The sequence below is a fragment of the Bos taurus genome, chromosome 6 (assembly GCF_002263795.3).
Source record: "Bos taurus isolate L1 Dominette 01449 registration number 42190680 breed Hereford chromosome 6, ARS-UCD2.0, whole genome shotgun sequence".
In the NCBI taxonomy this organism is placed as follows: Eukaryota; Metazoa; Chordata; class Mammalia; order Artiodactyla; family Bovidae; genus Bos; species Bos taurus.
In genome coordinates this window covers 69,531,611-69,550,652 of record NC_037333.1, presented here as the reverse complement: position 1 = coordinate 69,550,652, position 19,042 = coordinate 69,531,611, and the positions used below count along the sequence as shown (strand labels likewise).

Sequence of the window (19,042 nt, the reverse complement as noted above, 5' to 3'; positions counted from 1 at the left end):
CCCATAGACTGCAGCCCACCAGGCTCCCCCGTCCCTGGGATTCTCTAGGCAAGAACACTGGAGTGGGTTGCCATTTCCTTCTCCAATGCATGAAAGTGAAAAGTGAAAGGGAAGTCGCTCAGTCGTGTTAAACTTCCTTAAAATGTGTTTTGCTGAGAGCTGACCGACATCCAGTTCTTTCTGAATATTTATGACATAGTATTGATGTGGTGATTTGTAGAAAGCTTTGCTCATCTTCCTCAGCGTCCAGTCTGTTCTTACCCTACGAAATGGGTTCTTAATTTCAGACGCTATTTTTTCAGTTCTACAAGGTACATTTGATGTTTTTATAGTGTAGTCCTCTTTTGAAATTCTTCATTTTTTCACCCATTTTGTCCATTTCCCACTATAATTGAACATACTAATCATAGTTAATTTAAATTCCTGTCAACTAAGACCAGTACTTGGATTATCTCTGGATTTGTTTCTGTGGGTTTTTTCTTTGGATTATTGGTCATATTTTCCTGGCTCTTAAAGTTTTTAATTTTATGTTAGATATTATAAATAGAGTGAAGTAGAACTTCCAGAAGAAATCTTCAAAACCAAGGGTCCCATCTATCCTCTTTCAAGCAGATCAATTCAGTTCAGTCACTCAGTCGTGCTGACTCTTTGCGACCCCATGGACTGCAGCACGCCAGGCTTCCCTGTCCATCACCAACTCCCAGAACTTGCTCAGACTCATGTGTATCGAGTCACCGATGCCATCCAACCATCTCCTCCTCTGTCGTCACCTTCTCCTTCCGCCTTCAATCTTTCCCAGCATCAGAGTCTTTTCTGATGAGTGAGTCCTTCGCATCAGGTGGCCAAAGTATTGGAGTTTCGGCTTCAGCATCAGTCCTTCCAATGAATATTCAGTACTGATTTCCTTTATGATTGACTGATTTGATCTCCTTGCATTCCAAGGGTCTCTCAAAAGTCTTTTCCAACACCACAGTTTAAAAGCATCAATTCAGGCAGATAGGGTAAGGAAAAATGATCACTTTGATCTAATCAGAGATTGAGCTAGGTTGGACTGGTAAGTGATTCATCGTCAATACCTAGTTTTCTGTTTCTTGGTTATGGCCCTTCTAGACTTTTGATTGAGGCCTAGCAGGTCTTTGCCTCCTTTCCTCAGAAAGTTGTATGTATCCTTTGGATATTTTGAGTTTAGATTTTATGCAAGTGTTTTGAGGAGTATACCAATTTTGAGTTTGTTGCAGATCCTCCTCCCTCTAGCAGAATTTTGTCTCCTAAGTACTGAGAGACTATGAATAATCTTTTTCTGCCTGTTTGTCTTGGTCCCGCACCCTTCTATGCTACCCCAGAAGTCAGTAATGTCTCTTGGGAAAACTGGCTTTGCATTTTAGGGTACATCTAATTTCCAGTCCACTGAGCCAGGCTGTGCAATCTGTCAAAGCTCTCTTGATTTCCTCTTTCCTTAGTAAGAGTCCCACTGGTTGTGTCAAACCTAATCCTTAGCTGATTTCTCTAATCAACAAAGAAAGAAAATGGTTGGTACATAATCATCAAATGATTTAGAAAAGGTGCTTTCCTTCTCTGGATTTTATTTCATCCAGGCCTTGTTGCTTCCCAGAATGTTCTGATGTTTTAAAAATAATGTGTTTTTTTTTTAGTTTGTTTTTGTTATTTCTTCAGTTTATCCATTTCAGTTTGTGGTGAAAGTGTTGGCTTGAGTGTGCACATCCTACCCGGAAATACAAGTCTCTAGTTACCTTGACTTTACATAAAGAATTGTGCTGTTCTTTGCATATTGGGAGTGAAAGAACAGTGTGATTATTATTATCTTGCTTTTTTAACATTTTGTTTGAAATTTCTTCATATTTGAAATTAAATCATATTTTAAGGACACTGTATTCATTTTATGTTAGTGCCTTGAATGGAAGGATTTAAAATTGATTTCACTTAATTTATATGCAAGTGAAAGTAGTTAGTGCTTGCTGATCCCAGGTAGAAAGCATGTTCGGTTTGGAAATCTGAGTTTGAATCCTATCATTACCCTTATTGGTATGTGACCATGGGCAAACCATTAATTTTTGTAAATCTGTGTACTTAATCTATAAAATAATGATATGCCTCAGTTCACGTTTAGTTGCACAAAGCAAGTTATAAACAAAAACAAAATACATTTTGGATAAATCTCATTGAGACTTAAGAATAGAGTAGAATGAGTATTTCCTAGACCTCAGCTGGAGAAAATTTTAGTTTTAGATTAAGTTGGCTGTTCAAGGCCAATAGCTGAGTTAGTGGTTTAAAATACTTTACATGTCATAGAGGTGTTATCCAACAAATTAAAAATTCTTTACAAATTTGTAGCTTCATTGAATAATGGAGAGAGCATATTATTGAAATCCTGTTTCAATTCCCACTTCCACCATTTCCTAGTGTGGCTTTAAGTTTCTTAACCCCACTAAGAAACAGTTTTCATATGTAAAATAAAAGTTATACAAGCTGCCTTCTAGGTTATTGTGAAGATTGATTGAGAAAACAGGGAAAACAGTTAACATGGGGTCAGATCCAAAGTGAGGATCAACAGATATGATTCCTTACTCCTTTGTTTCTCTAATTGTCATTATAATCAATCAGCAGTATTTTCCCCCCTGCCTGTTGTGAAGTAATTCTTCCTTGTGAAGTCATACAGGTTTTTAAAATCTCCGATAGTAATATGTTTGACTATTATATAGTCAGTTTTCTGAGACGTTATCAGTATTTTCTGAAAAGTTATCAGAGACTTGTAGATAACCCCTTAAAATTGTGTGCAAAATTTTTATATATTGGTGCATAAATGCCTTTTTCATCAAATCCCAAAGTAGTCAGGGTAACCTTAAGAAGTCAAGAACCACTAGCCTAGTCATAAACTCTTGATTAAAATTGTGCTTAAAATTAGTATTTGTAGGTCACTGCTCAGTACTAAGTTAAAGGGAATTTTTGATACACAAAATGTTTACAGTTGTTTAGCTTATCTTCATCTGAAAATAGTATTTTTAACAAACAGTATGAAATGATTTTTTTGAAAATACTTTGATGGATATTTAGTTTATCTAGATTACATAAAAGTTAATATTCACATAAAATTATTTTCCTCTTTACATACTATACTTTTTATTTATTATGTTTTTTAAAACTTTTTATTTTGTTTTGGGGTATAGCCAGTTAACAATGTTATGATAGTTTCAGGTGAACAGCAGAGGGACTCAGCCATTTATTTATTTATATATAAAACCATGTATCCATTCTCCCCAAAACTTTCCCCTCCCATACAGGCTACCACATAACATTAAACAGAATTCCATGTGCTATACAGTAGATCCTTGTTGGTTATCCATTTCAAATATAGCCGTGTGTATATGTCAATCCTAAACTCCCTAACTATTCCTTCCTCCATCCTTCCTCCCCCTCCCCCCAGCCATAGTTCTTTCTCTAAGTCTGAATATTCACATAAATTTTTTGAACTATTTTTTAAGTCTTTATTGAATTTTTTTACAGTATTGTTTATGTTTTGGTTTTCTGGCCTAGAGGCATGTGGGATACTAGCTCCCTGGCCAGAGATTGAACCCACAACACCTGGATTGGAAGGTGAAGTCTTACCACTGGACCATCAGGGAGTTCCTCCACACATAAAATTTTTAAAAGGGGCCTTTAAGTACAGGAAGGGAATTTTTTGAGGAATTTAATCATATTCTAGTTTGTCTTTTGGTGAATCTAGATTTTTCATATATTATAATACTGAGATATGCCATTTAATTTTCTGCATATTATTGCAATATAAATTTATATTAATCCAGGACAGAGATAAATCAAGTAATTTTCTCTTAAGTTAAAATAATTCATTTAGAGAGGAGCAAGGTCGTGAGGCAAGGAGCGGTAGGTTTGCAGCCGCCATTTCTTCCGCCTCCGGTCTCTGGATCTTTTGTAGAGCGTCCAACAGCGCTATGTTGGGGCAGAGCATCCGGAGGTTCACAACCTCAGTGGTTCGTCGGAGCCACTATGAGGAGGGTCCAGGGAAGAAAATACCATTTTCAGTGGAAAACAAGTGGAGATTACTAGCTATGATGACTTTGTTCTTTGGGTCCGGATTTGCTGCACCTTTCTTTATAGTAAGACACCAACTGCTTAAAAAGTAATCCATGAGACAGATAGGAAGAGAAGCATATTAAGAGGTGCAGTCTCTTAAAAGGATCAGTCCCTTGAATTCAGCATCCTAGATATGTTTGTAAATAAACTTATAGCATAAAAAAAAATAATAATTCATTTAAAATTTTGCATGCTTGCTTTCTAATGACTTATAACTGATAACATTTTTGATTCATTTATTTTAATGTTTTGAATTTGCACAGATGTCAAAAGATAAGTATAGTTCTTATTTGAAAAATACTTAAAAATTTAAAAAATTATGAATACATTCAAAGCATTATTCTAGTTAAAGCTTAATGCATTATAAACTTAGGAGTTTAAAATTTGTTTTAAATAAGAAATTGACCATTTGAAATTGCACTCTGAACTCTGTGATATGAATAAATCCTATTCAAAAAGCTTTATTTTAAGTTTAAATAGTTAAACTTTTATAAATAGTTATTAGTGAGCTATTCATACATTTTGTTAAATATTTTAGCATATTATATTCTGAAGACTGATAAGAATGCTCTTTCTTTGGGGGAAATTCAGAGAAATTTTGTTACAGCTTCCACATTTAACATTTTTCCTTTGATTTTAAGTACTTAAAAATCCATGAGGTTTCTATTGATTTTATCAGCAAGTTCTAGAAAACCACTTCTTTGAAAAAAATTTTTTCAAAGGACTGTGAGTTAGTGAATCATTGGTAATGAATATACTGTTAAATAAGAGTGGTAACAGTGGTAACAAAGTAGGGAAGTAATACAGAGAGAACTTTCTAAATGATTTGCTGTCCTGAAAGACTTATTTATTTCTAATAGTGCATAATTCATTTATGAGGAATAACAACATATTCATTAGTAAGTATGATATTTAGAAAAATTACAAAAAATGTTTCTTCTCATAATAAATCAAATTTGAATTTTCAGAAAATCCTAATTTTCAGTTGCAGTAGCTTATTATATCTGGGTGTTTCATATGTATTTTTCTATTGTAAGCTTACTTTAGATGCTTCTTTGGAAATTGATAGGGATTTATCAACCTAATATTAATTGTTGATCAGTTGTTATTTAATTAGCATTTTTGTGAATTATCCAGGCTGTTTACCGCTTTTGCATTTTCCTGGTTGACTTACTTCCAAATTCTACCAAAAATTTAAAAGGAACCAAATAGAAGCCAAAATTTCTGTCTGTCCATTATTATTACTTATTCAAGTTAAGTCTATTTAATAAGTCCATTTGTAATTGAAATGATATTTTTTTAGTTTTTATTATTTTTTACTTTAATGTTGCAGAATGGTTATATTAGAATTAGTTCACCAGTGAGAAAAATACAGTTAGCAAAGTGTTGAAATGAGGAAATGTGTGACAAAAAAATAAAGCGAGCTCTGTGAAGAGAAAGGGGGTTCAGAGTCCAAATGCTTAGAGTGGTTCTTTTTCCAACCAAGTTAGTTGACATGATGTTATTTTCATAAAAACCTTGTTTTGATTACATGGTGTGGGTTGGTGGTCTTGGTCCTTTTAACTAAGGGTAAAAATCCACGATAAAATTAGATTTCTTGTTGATCATCTTTTGCAGAATTGAGGATGCATTGGTTAAGAACTGCTAACCTGTCCTCTAGCCTCCAGGGTGTGAGCACTGAAAAGGATTAAGGCCCACTGTAGGGAAGCTTGCACTGAAGCCTGCATTGCCCTTTCCCCTGTTCTTTCAGTTAAATAGAAGATTTTTAGTTCCCATGACTATCAATCTGGTGCTTTTCACAAGCACCAAATTCTTTTAAGAAAATTGATTATTTTTAGATCCACTGGCCTAGAACACTGAAAGATGATTTTTTTAAAAAGTATTTCCTGTTGATAGACCCTATACATACTGTTTTTTCTGAGGCATATTAGTTTCCTTTAATTTATGTCGATTTGGTGATCGATAGAAATACTTTAAAAAATCAAGGACAGGTTTTTATATGGTTAAGTTTGTTTGTCCAGTAATAATTATAGAGTTTGGCAGTGTTTAATCTTATATTTTGTGATAAATAGCTATCTGACAACCCTGTGGACATAAACTCTTAACTTTTATTTCTAGAGTACTGCAGTAATAAAGTACTTTATTTTCATGTTTAAAGGCTTTTAAATAGATTTTTATAAATGCTGGTGTCATTTTTTAAAATATCTGCCAAATTGGTGTTGTATTTAATCGTGAAAATATATTTTGATTTTGTTAACTGAAAATAATTGCAAAGTATTAAACATTCTCAGAAGTTAAAGCTTCCCTCCACTCCCCCCTCCCCCCCATTTAATTTGAGCTTTCGTTGTTACTAGCAAATAATTTGTGGCACAGTTTCTTTTTTTTTTTTTAATGACTATTACAGTCTATATACTTGTCACCTTAGTGTGCTAGAAATGTTCCACTCAGATCAAGAGTTCCTTTCTGGTTTTGTATGTTCTCACCTGCTCCTCACTGTAAATCACTGAGATGTCAAGTGCAATGATTAATTAAGCTACACGTGCATGTGCTTTTTTTTCCCCACCTGTCAAGCAGGAAAGAAGTCTTATATCAATAGCAAGATTAGATGCTGCAAATTCACAGCTATTACTCCAGACTGTCAAGTGTATAAAGATATTTTATGTTTAGATGCTTATTTGGAATATGGCATACCACCGTTTGGTTTAGAGTTCTTAAATATTGTTTAAGATACAATTATTATATCAAATTCTGTCATTAAACTTCTAATTAGAAGCAAAGGATAAATTTGGCATTTCTACATAAATATTTTGGAATTTAAGGTTCATACTTTATACTTGTCTTTTAATCAAATATGGGTAGTTGATTTGAGTTATTTAAAGTAAATATTTTAAGTTTCTAAAGTGATGTGTGTTTGTGTGTATGTATCATATACACCATGAGATCCATTCATAATATTTGTTCTTGTTATAGTATGGGTTTAAATTTGTGATGAATGATTGCGGAAACTACACTTTTTTTCTGTGTGTAATGCGTATTTGCAGAATGTAATGTTAAACTTTTAACTTTTATGTATTAATATGAAACAACAGACTTGAAAGCTTGTTCTCCTCACCCTACTTCTTTCATACCTCCTGCCCCCTTTTTAAACATCAGCAAAAGTAAAACCTCAAATTGTATAGTAATCTTAATCTATTATTAAAAGGTCCTAGAAAGGAAGATTACAAGGTAGATTCAGGTTTTGAATCGGTTTTGCCATTGGTTTAGCAGCGGGTGGGCAGGCAGATGCCTGCTCAGAGTAGAACCTATTGCCATTTTTCACCATTGATAGAGTAGCCTTTCAGAGTCAATGAGCTCTGTCAATGTGAGCTTGTCAAGGCTACAACTTCATAGACCTGAGAGGCGGTTTGAGAGGTCAGCCCTTTTCAGGTTCGCTGTGATGCAAATGAACTTTAATGCTTAAACAACTATTGGAATTTTTATGTCTGCTCCTTGTTCTTTTTTCTTCACAAAGTCATTGACGAGACATTCAGTGCTTTTTAAATTGAAAGTTGCATTGTGCTAAAGACCTAGTACAGATTTACGGAGGGCTGAAAGCAGTTAGATCATGTTCTTTTCATGGTGCGATTAGAATCAAATCGATTTCCCTACAGCCTTCAGCATTCAGATGGCAATTTTAACAAAGCTTGGGGGCTAGACAAGGGACAAAACGACTGAACTGAATGTTAATTACACTCTGCAGCCTTATTTTCTTTTGATTTGGGGCTGACTGGCAACTAAATTAACAAAAAGTGTGACCATAACTGCTGCCCTATTTTCATTTAAAAGGAGAGCTGCCTCTAAAAGGCTATCTTTACAAAGAAACAAGTGAGGTCTGCTGATCATTGTTAACAAGGGCACTTTTTTTCCTTTAAAATTCTTGCCAAAAAAACTGTTCAAAAAAGTAATGTAATAAATTAGTCATTGGCATATTATTACCCAGGGAGTTAGTTGAGTTTCTGATTTTTTTGACATAAGCTTGGAAAATGTAAGGCAGTAAGTGGTAGTTATGAATTATAATTGGCACCTCTTTGACTGTGGTGTGTATTTAGCATGTTCCACATGCTAAAAGGTAATACGGTAACTAGATTACAGTAGATGCCTTAAATAGATACTAAACATTTTATGTAACATTAGAGTATTCAATATCAGCTTGGTCATAACAATTTTTCACCTCGCTCATCCTTGCTTGATAGTCAGATTTTCATATTTGATGATTAGTACTTATTTAGTTGTGCCACATTAATGGAGCTGGATGCATTTTTCCTTTCCTTGCAAGGAAGCTGCAGCTGCAGCAAGTTGCATTTGCTTCTTGTGGCCACACTGTCCTTTTTGCACCTGCAGCTGGGTCAGTCTCATCCTAACACCTGGCACCATGAATTATCCTCCTCTTTATTCCTCCGCAAGCAAGAAACATTTCATGCTGCATAGTGTATACTGCAAAAATCAAGTGACCTTCAGTATAAATTTCTTAGTTGATTCCCTTAACAGTAGTATTGAATAAAGTTTGATTTTCAAATAAAACCAATTTTATTTGAAAACCAACAAAAATGATTGGATTAAATGCAGTTTTGCCTCTGAAAATCTTTGTGAAATAATAAATAAGCTTAGCTTTTAAATTTGGACATTATTTTTAAGTATGATATAAAAATTAGTTTGATTTGATACAGATTGATATTTTTTATTAACTTTTAATCATTTCCTTTTTTAATTTAGACTAAAGACCCTTTTCATTTTGTTAATATATAAATAGCTTTGTTTTAAAATATGTATTAAGGTATTCTTATTACTACTAAATATTACAGAAATATTTTTGAAAGAAATGGGGATTTAAATTTGTATTTTTTAGTGGATAACAGTAGCTTTCTAGACTTAAGTAAATCAGAGACTAGTAAGTTTAAAACAGTTAAAAAATACAGTGCCCAAAACCAAAACCATATCTTTATCAAAACAGTACTATTTCTGTTCAGGCTACTATTTAGTGCTAGAATGTCACTAATGTTATAGACCACTCTATACTCAGTCACTGTCTTATACCTCTTTCCTTTTCACACAAAAAACAGCTGCAAAACCACGTTTTTCTAAAACCAGTCAGGAGTAAACTTTTTTCTCATTTGTCTTCTAGACACGAAGATCGATTGAGAAGTTATTAGAATGGGAAAACAATAGGTTATACCACAAGGTGAGTACCACGGGGAGCAGCTTCATACTGTTGAGGTCTGAACTGCACAGTATGGAAACAGATGCTTTTGTTGAACTAAAAATATGAAAGATGGACAAATGGGTTAGTCTGTGTGCTGCAATAAAATAGAGCTCATTTTTCTTCTTTTACTCTCCTACTTGTCTAGCTGTGCTTGCACTGGAGACTGAGCAAAAGGAAATGTGAAACGAATAACATGATGGAATATGTAAGTTAAAGGGCTGTTTTGTGAGTTTCTCTATTAAATGATCATTTATTTTGCTTCTGATCTTATTCTTTCCATGATTATTAATCAGCAAAGGTGTCAGAAGCTTAATCTCCTGAGTGCAAGGATTTTCTACGGTTCACAGATGCATGGTTTCATGTGCAAGACTGATTTATAAAGTTATGAATGACTTGAAAACAAGGCTTCACTGTGTTCTGAAAAATAATAAATTAATTGCCAAGATAAAATAGGCTGAACATGTGTTGATGGAGTGTGAAATTTTAGATGCTGTATAAAGAATAACCACAACTTTGGTTACGCAGCAAGTCAGATATGGCTTTTTTATATAATGCTAATCAGGTTTCCAAGTATGGAAGAAAACCTTTCAGCCAAGCCGCTGGAGCTTAAGAAACCTTTAGCCTTTATAGAGTTTAACTGCCGATACCTCAGTGGCCTTTAAAGAATCTTTCAAAGTGTTGTTGGGATATTATTCTGTAAAAATTATCTTAAAAGTAAACAGGAGATAAGATGTTGCTCACCCTGTGTTTATTCTTTAAAAGATATCTAATGGGTATGTGTATACAGTCAGTTTTAGAGCTTAGAATAGGATTTAATTTACCAACTACTTGATTTACTTGAAAATTTTTTCTCAGTTTGAAAAGTTCAGAATAATATAGAAAAAGTGTCAATTTTTATTCTCCCTTGAGCCTGGGTGTTTTATGTTAAATATGAAGATTAATATATGAAAAGAAGAACTGAGCACGGGGTTGAGTATCTAGCACATCATTTCTGACAAATTTTGTCTATTCTTTGACACAGCATAGCCATCATAGGTAGCGTGTGTGTGTGTGTGTGTGTGTGTGTGTATAAAAGATTAATGAAAACAGTGCCTGGATACTGGAAATAGTTGGAAATTATCATAAAATCATTTTTCTCTGTAGCATTTTCTCTTTCTTTCATTATCACACAATCAAATCCCATTTCTAGCCTTGAACATAAAAGATGTCTTTAAAATGTCTCTTTTTTCATAGAATAGCTCTATTCAGTGAACTAAATAATGTAGATTTTATCATTATCTATTATATCAAACATGTTAATTTATGATGGTAAAAAGGCACTTGATACTTTTGTATAATGATAAAAGCACATTCAAATAACTTGTTTTGAGATTGACCTATGAAAATACTAGGCTTGTATTTTCATCATAGATGAAAACTCATTGGTGAGAGAGTTTATGTATTTTATGAGAAGGGATGGATATGTAAGTGATTTAAAGGATTTTGTGAAAAAATATTCGCTATATTTTTAAACCCAAACACTGAGCTTATTAATAAAATAGAAGCTTTTATTTATTTATTTAGCACACTTCTAAATTTACTTTGGAAAGCAAAGCATAAAAGTATTCCCAATACTATTATTTCCAGATAGGACTATAAGATCATTCATTCATAAAATATGCTCATTCTATTTAATGTTTATTTTTATGATGTTGTAGTATTAATGAAAATAATGTAACCTTCCAAAACATTATGAACTTATGTGCTCTGTAAAATATGTGCTCTTATTGCTCTGTTAAATTGTCATTAATTTTTAGATAAACACTTTTGTCCTAAAGCCATTATATTTTCTTACCATCATAGAAGATATCTAGAAGAATAGCTTTTTAAAGACTAAAAATTACTTTAAAATGTATTTTTCTTCAGTTTTCTTGGAGTGTGTGTGTGTTTGTGTGTGTGTATGTGTATTTATGACAGTTGAGTGGAGGAAAAACATAATTTTAAAAACTCCCTAAAAATAGTTTTGCAAAGTTAAAATAGAAATAACTGTATATCTGTTTGACTTCAAATTTTCTTTAATTTACAGAAATTTCATTTGTTAGTTAAAGGGAAATATTTCTCCTTGGTTATGTTTTGATTATTGGAGTAAATCTATGAAATACACCAAATTTTCTTTTATTCAGATATGTCAAAAGAAATGAGACAGATGGTTAACTTCTGTGTATGGCTTCTGAAGGGAAAAAGTTTGTAGGATATATTCTTTTAAAACTAGTAATAATTCAGATAGTCAAAGATATCTTTTACTATTCATTGTATAATATATACTGGAAAATATAATTTAGTTATCAAATTTTAGAGCTACAAAGAATCTTGCCATCTCTCCAATCCTTTCATTTTATAGGTGAGGACACTGAGAAACAGGATTCTAGCTCAAATAAAGAAGCTGGGTAGGAAGCTAGTGAACATTTTGTAGCCAAATAACAGGTCAGGAGAGTGGTACAGGGGGCACCAAATGATGAGTCAGCTAGGGGAGGAGTATATTGGAGCCACATATAGAAATACCTTCTTTATTGAGACAGGTCAAAAATCAGGAGAACTAAAGAGTGAAAATGAAGATTTGTGGCTCAGATGACTAAATGTAGAAAAGTATCCAAACCTAGAGATCATATCAAGACAGTTTCTAAAAAGACTGAGGAGTTCCTCAAACTGGAAACTGTTCAAATTGAATAATTTTTTGTTTAGCATCCATTCCATACAGAGTTGAAACAAGGGGGAAAATTGATTCTAATTTAAGACAGTTCCAAGTTTGGAATAAAAATTAGCTCTGGTCAACTTGTGTCTTTCTGTGTTACTGTGTTTTGTTTTTTGATTTTCGTTTAGTTTCCTAGTAAAAAGTCCTTTGGAACAGATTTTAACCTTTAATTTTGCTAGCCTAACTTTTAATTCTGCTAACCTAAAAAGAAAAGAATGTTTTTAAAAAATTAAGAGAGAGAACCAACACTTGGTCTAGAGATCACATGTACCTGGTACAGTAAAAGGAGAACAGCTCTAGAACCTAAAGACCCGAGGCACTGGGCTGTAAATAAAAGGGAGGAAGCCTGTGGAGCTGAATATTAGGGTCAGCTGCAGCCACCATAATCTGTGGTGTTGTACTTCTCAAATCATCAGGTTTCTCATCTATAAAGTGAGTATGATAATACTTGCCTCATTGTCGGGATTAAATAGATGCATATAGTATGAAATATTTGGTATGTAGTTAGCTCTCAGTATATGCTAGCTCCCTTTGCTCATTCATTCATGCATGCATTCTGCTCTTTGTCAGAGGCACTATAAAAATTGTTTTAAGTGATGGAATATAACTGAAGTTTTTTTAAGATAAAATTTTAAAGAAATCCTTTTAAAACTTGTTTTCTCCTTCTACAGGTCATCCTCATAGAATTTTTACCAAAGACACCGATTTTTCGACCAGATTAGCATTTACTTTATTTATAGAGACTTTCCAAGTATGTTGTCTTTCCAATGGTGCCTTGCTTGGTGCTCTCCTGGTGGTGACATAACATTGGTTCTACAGAATCGTGTGGTGTTTTTTTCTGTTTTTTTTTTTTTTTTTTAATAACCGCATGTTCTAAGTGTGCATTTTTGTCAAACTTTGCAACAGTTATTTCATACAGATGTTTAATACTTAAGTTATTGTGCTCTTTCTGTTATGTATTCTGATTTTCAAGGATTACTTTTTTGTATTATCAAAAAAAAAATACATTTGAACTTAGCATAAAAAGTGGCCAGCTTTTTTATTTTACCACCAAGGTATACACAGTCCTTTATTTATTAATTCCTTAATATAGAAAAAGACCTTTGTAAGGCTCTACTTACCTATTATTCTAGCAAGCACACTCTGTATTATTTCTCTTGCTTTTTAAATTTATTGTCATTATTTTAAAATAGTGTTTTCTTTCATAGCTTTTTGAACCATAACATATTCCTTCTCATACAATTCCTAATGCTATGTTTACAGCAGAAATATCTGTAACATTATAAAGACCTGTCAAAAAGTTTTGAAAGTATTTCCGTCTTCAAAAGTCGTAAGGCAGGATTAAATTATTTTCATTAGAATAGACAAATCAGTGAATGGTATGCATGCATCTAATGTTTACTAGAGCTCAGGATCACAAAACATAGTAGCATTACAATCTGTATATTTTTATCAAGGTATTAATAATGGCCTTATTGGGTTATTTTTTATTGTTTTATCAAATCTTATGTACAAAAGTATAGGAATACTAGAAATACTCCTTTAAAAAATTTCTAAGGAAAATATCTCTCAATCTAACAGCAATTGTAGAATGCGTATGTGCTTCTGAAAAGTTTTCGAAAGAAAACAAACATTATAGAATTAAACTGGTGTTTAATATCCCATTGATATTTAAAGCAGATTATTACTAAGAAATGGAGGGCGTATCTAGTACTGTTTTAATCCACTAGTTTGCTTTCAGTCCAGTTATGTAGACTTTTTTGATTAACAGTATGATACACAAGTTTGAGTCAGATCATTTTGTTTCTTTAAAATATGTACAGGCATATATTTTTTTTTCTCCTCCTTTTGGTTGTACATATCTCCATGCATTTTAAAACTTTCTAAATTTCTGAATGGCCTATGTGTAAATTTTTGTTTTTATAAACCTTGAAATTATACAAATTTTGTGTGCGTATACAACATGTTCCATACAACTGTGGTATCGAGCAATAATGTGAATAACTTTTGAAATTATATAAACTATGCTTAATTTGTATTAAGAATTGGTACCACTATATAATACTTTTTTCCTTGTATTAAATCTTTTAAATACCAGTTTCATTAATTTATATACCTGTATTTTTAAAAACTATTTCTTTGTACTTCTCCAAAGTATAGTAATTCTATGTGAATTTGAATAATTTAATGACATATCCTATATCATATATTAGGAACTATCTTAAAAAGTAGGATTTTTGGAGAGGGGTGTGTCCTGAGATTTATTTGTTTCCTTTGCTTCCCAAAACACCAACTTGAATTTATAAAACACTTTTCCTATGAAGAGCTCAAAGTACAGAGAATTCATACACTTCTCATTTTATTTACCTTGTGTCTTGGATATGTCCTATCACCTTAAAGTAGTGCAAATTAAAAGATAATGCTATTCAGAAACTCTAGTATTCCTCTGTGGTTTCCCTGTGACAAATTATCTTATGGAGAACACTAATTTTGCCTCAGGAGGATTCCAAAAGAACAGAAAAATATGACTGTAGACTCTGCAGCACAGTTTTCCAAATCTGAAATTTTGTAAATTTGTGGAGCATCATGTTAATCAGCTTTATAGGAAGAACTGTACCCATTTAGGCATAATTCTTTTCTCCTATTAATCTTCTATAAATTGTAATTTTAACATTATATTCCCAGAAGAGTATTATTTTTAACAGGATAGTTTTCATACTTGATAATGTTAACTATAGGATTTTAAAATATTTTCCTGATTTTATTGAGAAATATGTTGCCTAAAGAGTCCCTAGAAATGGGCGTTCATATTTCTAATGAATATATGGAAAAGAGCTGTGAATGCTTTAATATGTGACATTACCATAAGCCAGTTATGCTTTGTGCAGTTAGATTTCCATGCTTGGGTTTTCATTAGTAGCCCCCAGTGTAAGCCCTTTGGTTTACCCATTCTTGAATCATGAATTTAAGTGTCCATGTTACTGGAAGTTAGGAATGTTGGAGATGCCTGTGTTATATGAACATTAGTCCAAAGGAAATGTTTTAAATGATGATCTTTAGTTTCTGTTTTCTAACTTAAAGTTTGTGAGACATGAACCATAGTACATAATTATAAAAATGGCCAAGAAAAGGTATTATCGGCAGAAAATCTAATGTATAGATTTTACATAGGTTAAGTAAATATCTTATGATCTTCATTCATATATTACTGGCATTTTACAATTAGTCCAGCATCCCTTTGTAGAAACATTCCTTTATCAAACATTGTACTTTGCAAACCCTATTATATTTTAGGGACTTCCCTGGTGGCTCAGACGGTAAAGCGTCTGTCTACAATGCAGGAGACCGGGTTCGATCCCTGGGTTGGGAAGATTCCCTGGAGAAGGACATGACTTTTGTATACCTGAATTAAAATGTATGGTCATCCAAAATCTAATGACTGTAGTAAAACTGAAGTAACATTTAGCTCTTAAGGTAAATAGGCCCTTCTCGCACAACCTTACTTATATAAAATGGTCCTCAGATGCTCTATTATGACTCTTTAATGACTAGGTTTCATCCATTTAAAATATAAACATGTAATTTTGGCCTGAAATCAAGAAGTGTTCAACCTTGAAAACTAGTAAACAGTGATTTCCTTTCCTGACTAGAGAAGCTAGTTTTGTAATCGAATAATTTAAAATCAGGAAGAACCACAAGTTTCTCCATAGTTGTATTTTCAGTGTTACACATAGAGAGCTTCCGATTGCCTCTTTATGTTAATAGACACAGACCAACCGTATAAAATATTGACTGCATTCCATATCAATCTTTGGTTATAAAATAATGATATTAAGTAGTAACATGTACAATTGAATCCATGACTGCATCCATAGCTGCATGATTTCAAACTACACTACTTTTGTTATTGTTGTTGCTCAGTCGTTCAGCCATGTCCAACTCTTTGTGACCCCATACTTTTATTTATTAATATGTATATAGACTGTTTCAACTTTTATGGTAAGTGCTTCACTATTATAACCATTAGCTGCTTGCCTTATATGTTGCACTGTAAATATTTGCTTTGGCTCAACTCTTGTTCACTAGTACTTAATCAGAAGTACAGTGTGTTTAAAACTGTCTTTGAATTCTAGCATTTACTCCTGGACTCTCTTTCAAGCTTCTCCTATCCTATTGAAGTATTGTGGGTCCTTTTGCTGCCCTCCTGATGTCCAGAATCTTCACCCAGTTGTGGACATAGTTCAGAATTGCCTTTCTATCTTCCTTACTCAAAGCTTCCAGTAAGAATGTTAATTTTTTGGCGCTGTTAGCTAGGTGTTTAGAAAGCCAATTAAAGTGAGTCAGTGACATTAAGTGATGAATGGCTAACACTCTGAATTCTACTAAAGTGGTACTTGCATTTTTAAAAGGGAATTTCTTAACCTAAATTTTCAATTGGTTTTCCTTTTCAAAACACCCTATCAGTCTGGACTTTCCCAGGAAGGAAGTAGTAGAATGGTTGCATGTGAGGCTTCTCAAACCATTATTTCTGAAGAAAGCTGATTTGTATCTAGTAGTAGGGTAGAAAGAAAAGGCTCAAGACCAATCCCAAACCAAACTATTCGTTATCCCATATAGTTTGTATTCAGTTCAGTTCAGTTCAGTCGCTCAGTCATGTCCGACTCTTTGCAACCCCATGAATCGCAGCATGCCAGGCCTCCCTGTCCATGACCAACTCCCAGAGTTCACCCAAACCCATGTCCATCGAGTCGGTGATGCCGTCCAGCCATCTCATCCTCTGTCATCCCCTTCTCCTCCTACCCTCAATCTTTCCCAGCATCAGGGTCTTTTCAGATGAGTCAGCTCTTCGCATCAGGTGGCCAAAGTATTGGGGTTTCAGCTTCAACATCAGTCCTTCCAATGAATATTCAGGACTGATTTCCTTTAGGATGGACTGGTTGGATCTCCTTGCAGTCCAAGGGACTCTCAACAGTCTTCTCCAACACCACAGTTCAAAACCATCAGTTCTTCAGCACTCAGCTTTCTTTATAGTTCAACTCTCACATCCATACATGACCACTGGAAAAACCATAGCCTTGACTAGACGGACCTTTGTTGGCAAAGTAATGTCTCTGCTTTTTCATACGCTGTCTAGGTTGGTCATAACTTTCCTTCCAAGGAGTAAGCGTCTTTTAATTTCATGGCTGCAGTCACCATCTGCAGTGATTTTGGAGCCCAGAAAAAAAAGTCAGCCACTGTTTCCACTGTTTCCCCATCTATTTGACACGAAGTGATGGGACCAGATGCCATGATCTTAGTTTTCTAAATGTTGAGCTTTAAGCCAGCTTTCTCACTCTCCTCTTTCACTTTCATCAAGAGGTTCTTTAGTTCTTCTTCGCTTTCTGCCATTAGAGTGGTGTCATCTGCATATCTGAGGTTATTGATATTTCTCCTGGCAATCTTGATTCCAGCTTGTGCTTGCTCCAGCCCAGCATTTCTCATGATGTACTCTGCATATAGGTTAAATAAGTATGGTGACAATATACGGTCTTGACGTACTCCTTTTCCTATTTGGAACCAGTCTGTTGTTCCATGTCCAGTTCTAACTGTTGCTTCCTGACCTGCATACACGTTTCTCAAGAGGCAGGTCAGGTGGTCTGGTATTCCCATTTCTTTCAGAATTTTCCACAGTCTTCCAACAACACAAGAGAAGACTCTGCACATGGACATCACCAGGTGGTGGACACCAAAATCAGATTGATTATATTCTTTGCAGCCAAAGATGGAGAAGCTCTATACAGTCAGCAAAAACAAGACCGGGAGCTGACTGTGGCTTGGATCATGAACTCCTTATTACCAAATTCAGACTGAAATTGAAGAAAGTGGAAAAAAACCACTAGACCATTCAGGTATGACCTAAGTCAAATCCCTTATGACTATACAGTGGAAGTGAGGAATAGATTTAAGGGACTAAATCTGATAGAGTGCCTGATGAACTATGGATGGAGGTTCATGACAGTGTACAGGAGACAGGAATCAAGATCATCCCCAAGAAAGAGAAATGCAAAAAAGCAAAATGGCTGCCTGAGGAGACCTTACCAATAGCTGAGGAAAGAAGAGAAGCTAAAGGCAAAGGAGAAAAGGAAAGATATACCCATTTGAATGCGGAGTTCCAAAGAATAGCAAAGAGAGATAAGAAAGCCTTCCTCAGTGATCAGTGCAAAGAAATAGAGGAAGACAACAGAATGGGAAAGACTAGAGATCTCTTCAAGAAAATTAGAGCTGCCAAGGGAACATTTCATGCAAAGATGGGCTCGATAAAGGATGGAAATGGTATGGACCTAACAGAAGCAGAAGATATTAAGAAGAGGTGGCAAGAATACACAGAACTGTACAAAAAAGATCTTCACGACCCAGATAATCACAGTGGTGTGATCACTCACCTAGAGCCAGACATCCTGGAATGTGAAGTCAAGGGGGCCTTAGGAACCATCACTATGAACAAAGCTAGTGGAGGTGATGGAATTCCAGTGGAGCTATTTCAGATCCTGAAAGATGATGCTGTGAAAGTGCTGCATTCAATATGCCCGCAAATTTGGAAAACTCAGCAGTGGCCACAGGACTGGAAAAGGTCAGTTTTCATTCCAATCCCAAAGAAAGGCAATGCCAAAGAATGCTCAAACTACTGCACAATTGCACTCATCTCACATGCTAGTAAAGTAATGCTCAAAATTCTCCAAGCCAGGCTTCAGTAATATGTGAACCGTGAACTTCCTGATGTTCAAGCTGGTTTTAGAAAAGGCAGAGAAACCAGAGATCAAATTGCCAACATCTGTTGGATCATTGAAAGAGCAAGAGAGTTCCAGAAAAATATCTATTTCTGCTTTTCTTGCCTATGCCAAAGCCTTTGACTGTGTGGATCACAATAAACTTCAAAATTCTGGAAAAGTTCGTGTTAAGTAAACTCAGACTCTCTTTTTAAA

The 19,042-nt window shown here is 34.2% G+C and overlaps 2 protein-coding genes across 2 annotated transcripts in view; both read left to right on the top strand.

The window, feature by feature from the left end:
* Positions 1–14,020, top strand: part of CHIC2 (cysteine rich hydrophobic domain 2) — a 59,423-nt gene extending 45,403 nt beyond the window's left edge. The window contains exons 4-6 of the mRNA NM_001078048.1: positions 9,272–9,328; positions 9,495–9,554; positions 12,752–14,020. Of these exons, the coding sequence (NP_001071516.1) occupies positions 9,272–9,328; positions 9,495–9,554; positions 12,752–12,802 (168 nt within the window). The 3' untranslated portion in view covers positions 12,803–14,020. The remainder of the gene's footprint in view (positions 1–9,271; positions 9,329–9,494; positions 9,555–12,751) is intronic.
* Positions 3,909–9,265, top strand: LOC112447079 (cytochrome c oxidase subunit 7C, mitochondrial-like). The gene has a single exon (XM_059887766.1). It carries the CDS (start codon positions 3,969–3,971, stop codon positions 4,158–4,160), a length of 192 nt encoding a protein of 63 aa, XP_059743749.1. The 5' UTR covers positions 3,909–3,968; the 3' UTR covers positions 4,161–9,265.
* Positions 14,021–19,042: the final 5,022 nt, after the last annotated feature.

Bases quoted from the DNA above. Each gene is read 5' to 3' on its own strand.
- LOC112447079 (XM_059887766.1), top strand. From the start codon at position 3,969: ATGTTGGGGCAGAGCATCCGGAGGTTCACAACCTCAGTGGTTCGTCGG.